Below are 15,171 nucleotides of genomic sequence, written 5' to 3' on the forward strand. Positions count from 1 at the left end.
GTGTCTTGTTCTTTGCCAATTTCTTCAATGCACCTAGGACTTCTTCCTTCAGTATCACTGGCTTTTGATCATATGCTACGTCTTGAAATGGTTAAACATAGCACTATTCCTCTTTTTTCCCACAACTCAAGTATTATTTCTATCAACCACTTTCAACCACTATTAGCAAATTATTTTCCAGGTAACATAACTTTTAACTTTTCTTGGACTTTTAAAATAACCAACATTGCTACTAAAGTAAGTCCAAAATATCAAAATAACATACTTTAGTGTTGGTCCACAGTTTCTTACCTGCACTTCTCAAATTAGGATCCAGCCCAGGCATCTCTTTGTTAGCTTCAGGACTGACACTATAGATCGATGCTCCTGCTTCACTGACGATACTGAGAAGAAAGAAAAGGGGAATATCATTTCCAAGCATTGTACCTGTCCAAAGAAAATAAGTGAATGGAGCTAGGTATTGTAAGAAAAAAAAAAAAATAGCAGAGTCAAGTGCTCAATGATATTTATAGCATTTAATTTTCCAGTAATAGAAAATTGTTAAGTAATGTTGGCTTCACATAAGAAATAACACTGGTTCAAATTTATGGTACAGTAATTCAGTCATTTTTTCTACCACTGGTAACAAGAGATAGTTTGTAAGTGAACCAATGGATACTCTCCCATAAAACCAACTTCAAAATTATTAGGTTATGACCAGCTTCTTCCATTACGGACTGTGATAGGCTAAGGTTTTGTAACAATTTGACTGGGCTAGGATTCTCAGTGGTTTAGCAGTTAGGATACAATCCCCCATGATGAAATCTAATACAATGTAAGGAATTCGATAATGAAATCTGCTAAGAGCAGCCAATCAATTGAAAGGACGCTTCCTCGGACATGCGGCCTGCAACATCTTTTACCTTCTAAGAAACATAAAGGATAAAGGAGTGAGCAGAAAGAGCCCAATTACCACCAAGAAAGAAGAGCCTGGAATGGAATGCACCCTTTGGACTTGGGGTTACTACATTGTGGAACTCCTTGTTGTTGTTAAGTGGCATCGAGTTGGTTCCAATCCATCACGACGCTGTATAAGGTTTACAAGGAATGGCTGGTGAGTTTGAACCACAGATCCTGTGGTTCAAACTGAGCTTGCAGTTGAGTGCTTACCCTATGCCACAGTGAAACTCCTAGACTAAGGAAAAATTAAAGTCCAGACACACAGAGTTCTCCGAGGAATTTGGGGCCTACACATACTGAAATGAGACAAGGACCTTCCTCCAAAGCCAGAGGTGTGAATTTGGACTTTTCATCTTCCAAACTGTGAGAGAATAAATTTCTGCTGTTTCAGGCATCACTTGTGGTATTTCTGTTATAGCAGCATGAGAGTACTAAGACAATGACGAAACAATTATGACTCCCATCAGTTAATCATTCTAAGGAACACTGGAAAACACACAGACATATGTGCAGGTAGGCGCACATGTGGAAATACATAAAAATCACTGCCAGACACATCATCATTATTAGTAGTACCTGATGATAATTAACAATCACAGCTTGAAAAGGACAGGGATCAGACAGGATGTTACCTGACTTCTTTCCAGGAATGTCTGAAACTATCCTTTTAGTGAGCTTGAAGCCTTTCACTTCAGGCAGGTGTTAAGCCATTTCATTTAGTTATATATTCAATCAAAGCATCACATATATCATCCATTTCCTTTCTTCTTTGCCTCAAGATTCTTTACAAAACACACTGGAAAACTTCTCTTACATCTGACACTTATATGGTGGTTGTCATTTGTACAATTTTCAAACACTTTAAAATGACATTTCTTTATTACTTAATATGCAAAGAAACACTATCTACCCTAACTTTACATGATATCTATGACTCTCTACCTACCCCGTACCTATTTTAGAGTCAAGATTCTGAAGGAGAAACACTTAAGTACTGAAATTTTAATCCACTCTTTCTCTATTCCTTAATATTTACTTCAACTAGATGAAAAAAAATGGATAACTCTTAATGCACTGTTCTATCATTAACAACTAAACACCAGTAAGTAAGATGTGAAAAATTTACAAAATCAGTTTGCTATCCTATGTCTGTAGAGAACTCCTGGTTGAATTTTGACAATTGTAACACAGTGAGGCATGAGAAAATGATTCTGATAAAGAGAAGAGTTATATTTTTGCAACAGGATTTACTATCCTAAATTTCATGATAGGAAAAATGAACAGTTTGCATTTGAGAAGCAAGGCAGCTTCGTCTGTTTGTCATCACCAGCATTGTCATGTGTAAGTATGTTTACTGAGTGCATACACCAACAAGATGGATTGGCCATGTGGCAGCATCAATAGACTCAAGCGTGGCAGCAGTAGTGAGGTTGGCCCAGGATCAGCAGTGTTTCATTCTGCTGTGCATAAGGTCGCTATGAGTTGGTGCCGAATCAATGGCACCTAACAACAACAACTATACACAGAGAATAAAACCAAAGTGATTTACAAATTTTACCAGAGTTTTAAGTAAGATACCCAATGATATATAGCTAGTGAATGCTTAGTTGGATTTGAACCCTAGCCTGCTGGACTTCAAAGTCTGAGCTTTCAACCTGCATAAGCAGAAGTAAATCCTAAATGGCTGCACTATGTCTCTCATTAAAATGAGAACCCAAACTTTTGTGCCAAACAGCAAATGCAACAACATCTTTAAAAAGAACTACTTTTAAAACAACAGTTATAAGAATGTATTTCTCTCTTCCACCTTCTTCACCTTTAGATAAAAGAGTAAAGTGACTTTTGTTTCAAGTGTCTAAGGTAGAATCTAAAACATCAGAAGACTAAATATGATAATTCCAGAGATTAATTTTAAAATGAAAATGCAAACACGAACACATACAGAAATGAAAAAGAAACCCCATAAACAAAATGAACTCAGCACAGAAAATTATGTGAAACAAAAAAAACTAGCAGCACCACCACCAAAAAACACACACAAAAATGGCACCAATCAATTTATATCTATTGATAATAACACTGAATGCAAATGGATTAAATGTACCAGTCAAGACACATAGAGAGTAGAATGGATTTTTAAAAAACAACAAGAAAAACAGGATCCTTCAATATGCTATCTACAAAAGACACATCAAAAAATGGAGACAGACTAAATGCCCATCAAAAGAAGAACGGTTAAGCAAACTTTGCTACATGTGCACAATGGAATACTACCCATTGTTGAAGAACCACAATGAATCCTGAGAAATACCTCACAACATGGAAGAAGCTGGAGGACATTATGCTGAGTGATATTAGTCAATCACAAAAGGATAAATATTGTATGAAACCAATGTTGTAAAAAGTTAAGAACTGGTTTTCGTGATGAAAGAAACAATCTGTAACGGTTGGAGCAGGGGAATTAGTCACAGGCTAGAGGGTAGGTACCTGTTAACATGGGTGTTAGGGGCAGCAATATACAACAAAAGAGAGATTAGCAGAGGAAAGGTGAAGGTAGCAGAAGGCACAGAGAAGAAAGCAAATAGTTAAAGCGAACAGAGGTAAATGCTGTTAATTTTTGGAACATGGAAGGGATTGCAATCATTGTGATTTGTAAAATATAAAACTGATGATCTGCTCTGTAAACCTTCACTTAATTCATACTAAAAAAAAAAAATAACTTTAAAAAGAAAAGAAAAAACTACTTTTGTAAAACAACAGTTCCATAATTTATTTCTCTCTACCATAGCACAGTGGTTATGAATCGGGCTGCTAAGCTCAAGGTTGGCAGTTCGAAACTACCAGTGGTTCCACGGGAGAAAGATGAGGCGTTCTGCTCCCATAAAGATTTACAGCCTCAGAAACCCTGTGTAGAGTCACTATGAGTCGGAACTGGAACTGACTCCACAGTACTTAAAACAACAACAACCATGGCCTTTAGATCACAGACAGGGTCAAGTAAGTTTTGTTTTCTTATATGCCTAAGGTAGAACCTAAGGCATTAGAAGGCCAAACACCTCTAATTTCAGACAGACTTTCAAATGAAAAGGGGACTGCACTCTTATCTAAAACAAGATTCAGATTATGCTTATCATCTACTATTTAATGAACAAGAAGAAAATGTGATGGCAAATAAAACTAGAAGTGAAGAAACTCTTAGTGTGCAAAATATATTTTGTTACAATGAACATACTGGAAGTGATTTTCAGTTCCATTACAGCAGCGCTTCTTAACCTGGAGCCCTTGAACCTCTGGCTAAGGTAAGCCAAGATTGCAAACCCTTTAAGACGTATTTAAAAATGTTTGTGCTTATGCCCTTGTTCTTAGAAACAGGGGTTATAATATTCACTGATTAAAGAAATTTAGATACCCCCCAAAAAGTTAAGAAATCCCACCACAGGATAAGAATATTCAGTTACCAGAAATGAAAAATTCAGTTTCAAAATGCAAGTCAATGCAGAATCTAACAAAGCCTTTTCTAAAAAACCAAGGTACCTATTAACCGCAGGCTGGACCTAGGAGTAAAAAGATCTTATTTTTCCTTTTCTTTTATCGTATCACTTATTTAAAAAAAAAAAAAATTCCTAAAAGCCTCCAAAGTTACAACTACTTAAGCAAAATGAACTGAAATGATAAATAAAACTTCTAATTAACTGTGGCCTTTGGCATTTGGGTACCTGAGAATTTGTTGGGTGATTCACTGTCTCTTGGTGGTTATAATTCCCAGTAGACCAAGGGAAACTGTTGCAAAGAAAAACACTCAGATAATAAATATTCCTCCAAATACCATACTGCCACTTCGTTTAAACAGAGGAATACAAAACAGATGTGACACATTGCACCCAAAGATTTTAGATTAACATTAATATTAAATCAATACAAAATGTAGTCAATTTCATATGCTTTAGTTATTGGATAGCATGGGTCCAATAAACAGTTCAATACTAAGAACAGATCAGAAAGCTTAAATAATCTAAATGAACAGAAAAACCTCAACACTGATTACTTCAATATACAACATATAAGGAGGTAAGAGACATGTGTGGTAAGAATTAAATGAAACAAATAAAACTGGGAGTGGCGATGATTTTTTCCAGGAGAAGTTGCTAAGAATAAAAACTACAGTGCCTCCTGCCACCTCTTTATTTCTTTCTTTATTTATTTATTTATCTATCATTCCTATTTTGAGTTCACATACAGACATTCAGCAGAAAGCATGCTTGATTTCATAAGCCATTTACAGTTTCCTGGGAAATTATTCCAATTAACTCTAATATATTTCAAGGAAAACAAAAAATTGAACTGTATACAAAATTCAGTATAAAGTGAATTAATAAGGATTATATTTCACAACACAAATTTCACTCAGGTGTAAACAGATTAGTCTCAAAATCTTAACAAATTGATTATTTTATGCATTTTGCCATAATGCAGACAGGAGAGATAAGAATTTATTATTCAGGGGGAATTTAACTGATAGTTATAATTCAATTAGGGTTTCAAGATTTTATAGTACTCTGAACCCTTTGAAGTCACTACAGTTTAAACAAACACCTAAACTGATATGTATAGTAGCTCAAACCTTTTATATACGAAATTACATTTCAGAAGCTACCACTTGACAATCATTCTACCAGATCTAGAAGTCAACGTATCGTCTCTATAATTAAACTGGCAGTTAGAATATTTTATATACTTAAGTACTATTTTAATACTGTCTGGCTCCTTTTATTTAAAAGATCCCACATACCAGTAACCTCAAAAGCAAGTGAAATAGCTATAATATACTTGCATTCACTTTTTAAAAAATCAACTGTATTAGTTTAAAAGGCTCAATCTTAACAATTAAACATTAGCAATGCTTATGTAAATCTGTTTACCTTTTTTTTTTTTAAAGAGGTATGCTTAAATTACAGAATTTCTATTTCCACTTTACAAGTCTCTTCTAGTAAAGCAGACTGCATGTTGATGAACCTTTTAATCCCAGATCGGCAAATAGTTTTCTTACAGTGATTACTCACTCTGACAATAAGAGAATCATAACAATGTCTTTCACTAAATTCACTGGGGAGAGTGGGCAGAGATCTATTTCACAGAAAATATCTTGGGTTTTTTTTTTTTTTAAGTATTGGACTAATGATTTTCACATTTATTTACAAGATTGATCACTGAGTCTTCTTCCCCCTACTTATTTCCCCAAAATGGAAACAACCTTCCAGTTTCTTATGGTTCTGAAATTAAATTATGTTTCTTGTGGGAAAAAGATGAGGTTTTCTGCTTCCGCAAAGATTTTAAAAACCTCACAGACCATATACAGGGTGGTTATGAGTCGGAATCGACTCGACGGCACTTAACAACAAGATATGCTTTTCTACATGTTAACATTAGAATCTAATTCAAAATTTTCAAGTAAAATGAAAATGCAGTTACTTAGTAAAGATATTAAAATATCAGACAGTATATATTTTCTAGACTAATTAGTAATATAGGCTGGTGTGCATTTACTTTGTTATGAAAGTCTTCTAAAATTGCTCACTTTGTCCTATCAACGCTAGTAGTTTCCACCTTCATTCCATACACTCAAAACCCTGTTAACTGTGCTAAGTGTCATTTCAGTAAGGTTTCCAAAAATAATTTTTTTTCTAAAAAAGTTCTTCCAATTTTCCAGAGAAATATACACAAGGAAATGAACTGGTCTAAGTTTCTCAAAAGCAATTCAAAGAGGTGAAAATGTTACGCAAGGCAGATGTTGATTATATGCTATGTAGATGTGACAACCTATTCAGAATTATAAAAGATAGCTGGGAGGTCAGAGACAAGATCCCAAACAAAATCCCCATAAATAAAAGGAACTCTAGGACTTAATGTTTAAAGGATAAGGCTTATTTAAAAGAAAATCTTAAACTACTATATTTAGTGATAAGTTATTATTTCAGGCAGTGTCAAACGAGCAACAGCTAATCACTCTAAAAAAAAGTAACACAATCTGGTGAAAAGGAAGATGCTGGGACCCAAGCAAATTCATATGCTGTACAAAGATATTTTAAATGTAGAATGTTTTGGGGATGGTAATTTGAATATATAGATTAAAGGTCTCAAAGATGAATATTCTCACAAAACCAATTATTAATATTTTAAGAAATTATGTGAAAGAATTTTTTTAAATCCATAAAAAATTTAATAGCTATCATAGCACAGTAACAAACAAAAAAAAAAGAGCAAACTCTAAGAATAATCATAATGTCTCTCATAAAAGGCTCATTAAATGTGAATCTATGGTATAATTAAAAAATATTAAAACAGCATGTTATGTTGTTATGTGCCATGGAGTCGGTTCCAACTCATAGCAACCCTGTATGGGGTTTCCAAGGCTGTAAATCTTTACGGGAGCAGAAAGCCTCATCTTTATCCCGTGGAAAAGCTGGTAGTTTCGAACTGCTGACTGTGAGATTAGCAGCCCGATTTGTAACCTCTATGTTACTCCAAATACATTATTTGGTATAAATGTTGGTTACAAAATTATGTGTGATATGAGGTCGTTTGTTTTAAAGTGCGTCTATTCACAAACGGAAAGAAACACGAGGCTATATATTAATAGTACTGCTATTAATAAGTGCTGTTGAGTGGGTTTCTGACACATAGTGACCCCGTATAGGGTTTTTGAGGAGTGTCCGGTAGGTTTGAACCACTGACCTTGTAGTCAGCAGTCCAGTGCTTACCTTGCAGTACCACAACAGGACTCCGAAAGTACATATTATAGATCTGTAATATTACTTATTAATCCCTGACTTCCTGAATCCACTTTCCAGGTTATCCTTAATGATTCCTAAGATTCCATCTCACTGTCCACAATATAAACCTTGTGAGGTTTTATTGAAAATATTCTAGGAAAGCATTATGAGTCGGGGAAATTGCAAGGGTAAAATATGGTGAAGCAAAACAGATAGTCACGACTTCATGATTTTAGCAGTACCAAAGAGCTATCCTGGAGGCATGTAACAATAGCACCATCTGGTGGAAGACTAGTTAAAATCAGCCTTCAATTAAAAATAAAAACAAAACCACCAAAATCCATGAGTCAGAGTAAGAACTGTGCTTCATGGACCTTTCAGCGGCTGGTATTTTGGAAGGAGATTACAAGACCATACTTCTGCAGCACCTCTGCATGCAGCCAAGTGCACTAACCATTTGCACCACCAAAGGCTACAAACTTCATTACCACAGCAAAGAAACCTCAAATACTAAACTATCTTTCAGAAGGTGAACATTTTCCAAGGAAACTAACCCTAGCAATTGCACAGTTATGAACACAGAAGACCCATAACATACAAGCCTAGGAGTACAGAGACAGGCTACTAACTAGGGGTTCTGAGTATACTACCAGATAGAAACTCTATCACATCTTATTCATAATGCACATCTTATTCATAATACAATGTTTGATGAAAAGAACACTTTCCAGCCATAAAGGAAATCTAAGAAAAGGCAGATCTCAATTAGTCATCATTAGTCCTGGTACAGCACTGTAGGATCACCACTGGGCTGCTAACCACAAGCTCGGTGATTCAAACCCACCAGTTGCTCCTCGGAAACCCTATACAAGATCTCTGTTAGAACAAATTCAATGGCACTTAACAACAACATGCAGAACTTTATTTTAGGGTTTGAGTTTCCATAAAGCATTAGCTATTAAGGTGGTCCTATCTTCTCTGCCATAAACAAAACAATAAAATATTCAACCTGAGAATTTGGTCCAGCTATTTAGCATGAGAGGTGTATGTTCACAATGACACTGAGCTGTTACAATGGGTCACAATGTATCAGATCACTACATTTAAATCACTTTTGCTGTTTGCCATCAGTGATAGAGATGGCAAACTAAATGGTAACAGAACAAGGAAATCAAATAAATTGAAGGTGAATGAAGATGGAATGTGTACATGAAGTCCCTAACTGAGATGGAAGCAACTTCTGACAAAGAATGGCACCAGCAAAAATTGCCAGCAATTCTCCACCATCCTCTATACCAGGGGTGGGAAACTTTTTTCTGCTAAAATTTATAGCATCACTCATGGGCCATATAAAATTATCAACTTTGAAATTAGCTACCTATATTTGGACAAACATTTAATTAACACACCTTAATGTGGTGGCTGGAACTATGGTTGCCTTGGCAAGGCAAGACCGAATGATTTCACTGGTCGTGTAGGGGCCAAAGGTTGGAGGTTCGCTACCCCTGCTCTGCACTAAGCAATTCTTAATCTGTCTCTTCCCGTCATCTTCATCTGCTTTCTTTTAATTTCCTTTTTCTTAATCTTTGCCTACAACCAGCATGAAATTGTTACAAGCACTGTATGGAATTACTATGGAAATTCAAGACAAAGCAACTACAGGCCCAACTACAGGACTCCTGTTGTGACGCTGTAGGATCAGGACTGCGAACCACAAGGTCAGCATTTCAAACCCACTAGTGGTTCCTTAGACACCCTATACAGGGAACTGACTCAATTGCACTTAACAAAAATTTCGGGCAAGTGCCCCGCTGACTCCGGAACAGAAAAAACTGACTAAAAGAAAAGAAATATTGAATCCTGGTGTGACACTGTAGAATAAGCACTGGACTGCTAAGCAGAAGAACGGTGGTTCAAACCCACCTCCTCAGAAACTCTCCTCCTCAGAAACCCTACACAGTAGGGGTGGGGTACATCTGGCCCTGGACTATATAATTATGGCAAAGAAATCATTTGGTCTAGACCTGCCAAGGCATCATATTAGGGGTGAGTCCTGGTGCTGTAGAATAAGCAGTGGACTGCAAGATTGGTTTCAACAGCAAGGTCAGTTTGAGCCGCAAGGTCAGTGGTTCTAATCTACCAGCCGTCCTTCAGAAACTCTATATAAGGTTGCTATGAGTAGGAAGTGACTTGACAGCACTTATCACGATCAAATTAAGTGTTTGACCAAATATAGCAGGCTACTTTTCAAGGTAATTTTGTATGGCCTGCAAATGATGTTATAAGTTTTGGCAAAAAAAAAAAAAAAAAAGGTTTTCCACCAATAGTGTAGTGGTTACGAGTAGGGATGCTAATTTCAAGTTCGGCAGTTCAAAACTACCAGCTGTCCTCCAGGAGAAAGATGAGGCTTTCTGCTCCAATAAAGATTTACAGTGTCGAAACCCTATGCAACATCGCTATGAGTCAGAACCGACTCCGTGGCATACCACCACCACCACTCCTGGTATACAGGTTGCTATTAAGTCAGAACCTACCTGACGGTACTTAACAGCAAATCTGGAAGGAGGAAAACCACCCATGAGTGGGACTGACACAGTGGCAGCCGCAATGGGCTCATAAGTAACAACAACTGTGAAGATCGTACAGGGCAGGGCAGTGTTTCTGTCTCTTGTGCGAAGGGTCACTCTGTGTCAGAACCAACTCAACAGCTCCCAACAACTGGTCTGTAAACACTCTATGTTAGCTATTAGCAAGATACAAAACCTAAGAGGGCTATACATACCAATGCTCATCACAGCACTATGCACAACAGCAACAAGATGGAGTCAGTTTAAGAGCCCATCAATGAAAGAACAGAGAAACAAACTTTGGTACCTACACACAGTGAAATACTAGACAACCTTGAAGGGTAACAAGGTTTAATGAATCTGCAAAACACTTCATAACATGTATGAACCTTGAGGACATTATCCTGAATGAAATTAGTTAATCACAAAAGGTCAAATATTATATGAAACCATTATTATAAAAGCTTAAGAAAAATTTTCGATAATTAAAGAAACATTCTTTGATGGTTACCAGGGGAAGGAGGGACGGGAGAGTAATTCAATGGCTAGAGGTTAGACACATGTTAGCTCAAGTAACAAGTAGGGCAATATATAAGTAGGGGGAGGGCAATTCATTACAAGAAGAGGGAAGGTGGCAAATGAACGATGACAACATGGGTTAAATGGGATGAAGCTAGATACTGATTTATACACAACTTTGGACCAACAGTGTTGTGTGAGTAGATACATAGATTGAGACATAGACTAAATGGGCAAAGGCGGGGGAAAAACATTTTTGTCTTGTGGATATTGGTTTTCACAGCCTTCTATCATAAAGCAGACATTTCTGTTTGACATAAATGAATATTGGGAATTATTATGACAGACAGTTTGGTAAGCCTGCCTTCAGCCTGTAACTGATTGGCTTTGCTTAAAGGGGAATTTAAATTTGCCCAGGGCAATAGGATTCTTGTTAATAAGCCTTTGTAGAGTATGGGGTCTTAGGTGGAATCCTGATTGCCACTTAGAGCCTTTTGAGTTGAAACAGTCACATTTAAAAAGACATGCAGACCAACCCAGAACTGCTGGGAGAACAGAATATTCTTATTGAAAGAAAGACCTGCAGGGGAAATAAAAGTGGACTATTGAGCTGTTTGAATTTCAAGCAAGCTGTTTGCTTTGGAAGCACCAAGGCAAGAAAAGTCAGCCCATCAGGGAAAACCCTCTTCTAGGACTGAAATGTAAACAGAACCCTTAAGCAGTCTAGTATTCTTGCTGATGACCACGTGAGACTACTTGTGAGTGGAAATGGGAAAAATGCAGTAAGGTACACATGGGCTGAGTTTGAACATGTTCTATTGGCACCTGTTAACCTTGAGATGAAGGAAAGAAGAGGAAGTAATGCCAAAGTTTAAGAAGATGTGTGAACCCCCCAGCCCATGAGCAATGATCTAGCCCTTGTGGGTTAGAGTTGAGAGTGAAGCGGCCAGCTAGTCTGAAATACAGGGAAGTGTGTGTGAACTCTAACTTGCAGCTAGCACCCATCTAACCTAATGTGGATAGCTAGCTGACCAGAACTCGACCCAAGAAAGATAAAAATGTTTGATACAGTGAACAAGTGCAAATTGATACAATTTAACAAACTAGACTTTTGCTTATGAATTCAGTGACTCAAAATCCCAACCAAAATGGAAGGACTCTTCATACCATGGAACAAGCTTGTTTCCTCAGTATACTGGGTTAATAGGGATGAGAAATTTAGACATTGGATATCAAAACTGGGATTGGGGAATAAAGGCATGAAGTGGCTGGCTTACAAGTTTTAATGGGTGTGCTTATTAATTTAAGAATAAGAGGATAAGGTAGAATCTCCACTGAATAGTTTCCCTCTTTTCTAAGTGGATCTGGTGAAAGGGGATGGGAGAATGACGATTATTGAATCTTATGACTCAGCTGTGAGTAATTATAAATAGGATTATTTGTGATTATCATAGATGTAATTGTAGAAGATTTATAACTAAAAGGGGAGAGAGAGTAGTTAATGTTTTATTTCAGGAACAGACAATCACAGGACAATCAAGTAGAAAGGGCATGAGTGAATCATGAGATGCCTACCTAGAACAGCAGCGACAGCAGAGACAGTGGCAGAGGCAGTGGCATGGAGAGACAGAGCAGCTGAGGACTCTAGGTCCATGGACTGAGTAAGGCTGTGTGCCTCCGGGCAGGAGGCTGGCTCAATGAATGTGCCCTTTGGCGATTTAAAACAAAAAACTAAGAGGACAGGGAATAAGCACTAATCTTCATTTTACAATGAAAATGTTCTTGGGTCAACATCTTGTTGTTTGTTGTTAAGCACTGTCAAGTTGATTCCAACCCATTACAGCGACCCTGTATAGGGTTTCTGAGGAGCAGCTGGTCAGCTTGAACTGCCAACCTTGAAGTTCAAATGACTTTGCAGTCTGGCACATTAACCCGCAGCACCACACCAGGACGATGTCAACATCTTAGTATACATTACTTTTAGAAGTGATATTGTCAACTGCCTTACAATCCTTCACCCCACATCCATATATATGTGTTTCTCAAGATTTTTGAAGTTAATTCCAAAACAGTATCAATTTTTATGTATTCCATTTGTACTGACGCATATAATAACAAACTATACACATTCTTTCATTCTTGTTCAACTGCAATTCTTTTCAAATATAAATGTGAGAGTTTAATAGAGTTGGTAGCAATAAAGCTCTCTTAAAAAGGTTCATATCATTTACTTTGCTATCTTTATTGTTTTAGCTTAGGAATTTGTCCACTAATAAATATGGGCAATTTAGATGACTAGGTAATAGATTTTTAAATGGATATATACTGCAAACTACCTTACTACCTTATCATCTAATCTATTAACTGGTCAGAATTCAAGATTGACAGTTTAGAGGACATGTATTCGAATATTTTGCTATCTAAAAACAAGTTCTCAATAATGCAATACGAATTTTCAAGGCTTTAAAAGATAATTGAAAACCCAAGAGAGGGAGAGGGGCTGTGTGCTGATGACCAGAGGCAAGCTTGCAGGGTATACCCTTTGGCTGATTGATGATGCATGCAGGGGATTTTAACCATGGCAATGAAACAATATACAAAAGGATGAATGTAAAGCTAATGTTCTCCCATGTAAACTATCACATAACTCACAATAGAATATTTAAAAAGAAAAAAAAAAAGATAATTGAAAACAAAAAAGAAAAGGAAAGGGACATGGAAAATGAGGCGGTGGTGGGTGTGTGCTGGGGAGTTGGTTTTGACTCATAGGGAGCCTGAATAGGGTTTCAGAGGCTGTAAATCTTTACGGGAGCAGAAAGCTTCATCTTTCTCCCATGGAACAGCTGGTACTTTCAAACTACAGCCCACCTCGTAACCACTAGGCTACCAGAGCTGCTTAGAAAATGAGGAGAAATAAAATAATTTGAAAGGAAACAGAGTATACTTTGACAGAAACTAACACGCCAGTTGTTTTTCCCTCCAGCTGGATAAAGTTCTGAAAATACCAATGATTAGTGCTACATTCACCAAAGTTGTTTTACATGGCAGTTGATAGTCTCAACAAACTTTAACAATAAGTGGCACATTTATTGATTTTCATACCCTATTACTTCTTTTTCATTCCCTCTTCAATTTGTTTTATGCTTTCCCCACATAATCTCAACCTTTCTCTGAAGCAAAACTCACCAATCTGTTCTTCAGTGACCTCCACCACCAACAGTTAATGGGGCAACAAGCTTCATCTAACACACTCATACCTAGTAGCATTTAAGATGGGATGGCCAAACCAATTCTAGAGCAGCCTCTATCTTTGGAATTTCTTCTGATCACTCAGACAATGCTGAGAAAATCCTGAAAGTGTATGTCACCTGTAAGACCACTAACGTGGACTGACCCCTGTGCTAATCATGGCTTTTATAGTGCACAGAGCAGATGGAGGGAGGAAATGAGTTACTGAGTTCAGCTGGCTGTTCATTTACTTCTTTATCTATACTCAGATCTTTACTTTTTCTGGGGATCACTGCACAATTCTGGCTTTGCTATATTACACTGCATAAATATTTAGGGGAAGTAATTCCTTTCAATGATCTAAACTTCCACTATCGTTATGGAAAATGAACCTGCTTATGCTATGTTCCTTAAATAACAGCAATCCTAAAAGAACACAGGAATTTAATAACATATGTGGTACACAAACATCACAATGATAAAGCTTCTTGTGGGGACATATCAAGGACAAGAAAGATCAATTTATTTTTACTAACATTACCCTGTAATTTTCTTTAACTCTACTACCTAGAACAATCCTTAATTCAAACTTTTCCTATAGCTACATAGACAGGGGTAGAGTTCATGCATATAAATTGTACCCCAAACTACTTAAATATCCACACTCTTATTGAATTCCTTGATTTTGCATCAGAATCAGCAGGACAGTTTGTTAAAACAGATTGCTCTCCACACCTCTCTGGCCTTGTTTACACTTCACTAAAACTGAAAATTTACATTTCTAAAAAGCTCCCTAGGGATGCTGCTTTTTCTGATCTTGGGACCACACAAGACATGAATAGACACTTCACCAAGGAGTAGATCCAGGCAGTCAACAAACATATGAAGATATGTTCACCATCAATCACTAGCCATTACAGAGATGCAAATCAAAATAACAATGAGATATCATCTTATACCAGCAATAACAACAAAGATCAAAAAGTAGAGGACAATAAATGCTGGCAAGGAAGTTGAGAGACTGGGACGCTCCTGCATTACTGGTGGGATTACAAAATGGTCCAATTGCTCTGGAAAGCAATATGGTGCTTCCTCAGAAGGCTGGAAAAAGACATACCTTATGATCCAGCAATTCCTCTACTTGGTAT

The 15,171-nt window shown here is 37.0% G+C and overlaps 1 protein-coding gene across 1 annotated transcript in view; it reads right to left on the bottom strand.

Annotated features, from left to right (window-relative positions):
- The window catches only part of SRBD1 (S1 RNA binding domain 1), a 352,160-nt gene that overhangs the window by 161,610 nt on the left and 175,379 nt on the right, over positions 1-15,171 (bottom strand). The window contains exon 14 of the mRNA XM_006839417.1: positions 292-383. Coding sequence (XP_006839480.1) covers positions 292-383 — 92 coding nt within the window. The remainder of the gene's footprint in view (positions 1-291; positions 384-15,171) is intronic.

The sequence above is a fragment of the Chrysochloris asiatica genome, unplaced genomic scaffold (assembly GCF_000296735.1).
Source record: "Chrysochloris asiatica unplaced genomic scaffold, ChrAsi1.0 scaffold00024, whole genome shotgun sequence".
Taxonomy (NCBI): Eukaryota; Metazoa; Chordata; class Mammalia; order Afrosoricida; family Chrysochloridae; genus Chrysochloris; species Chrysochloris asiatica.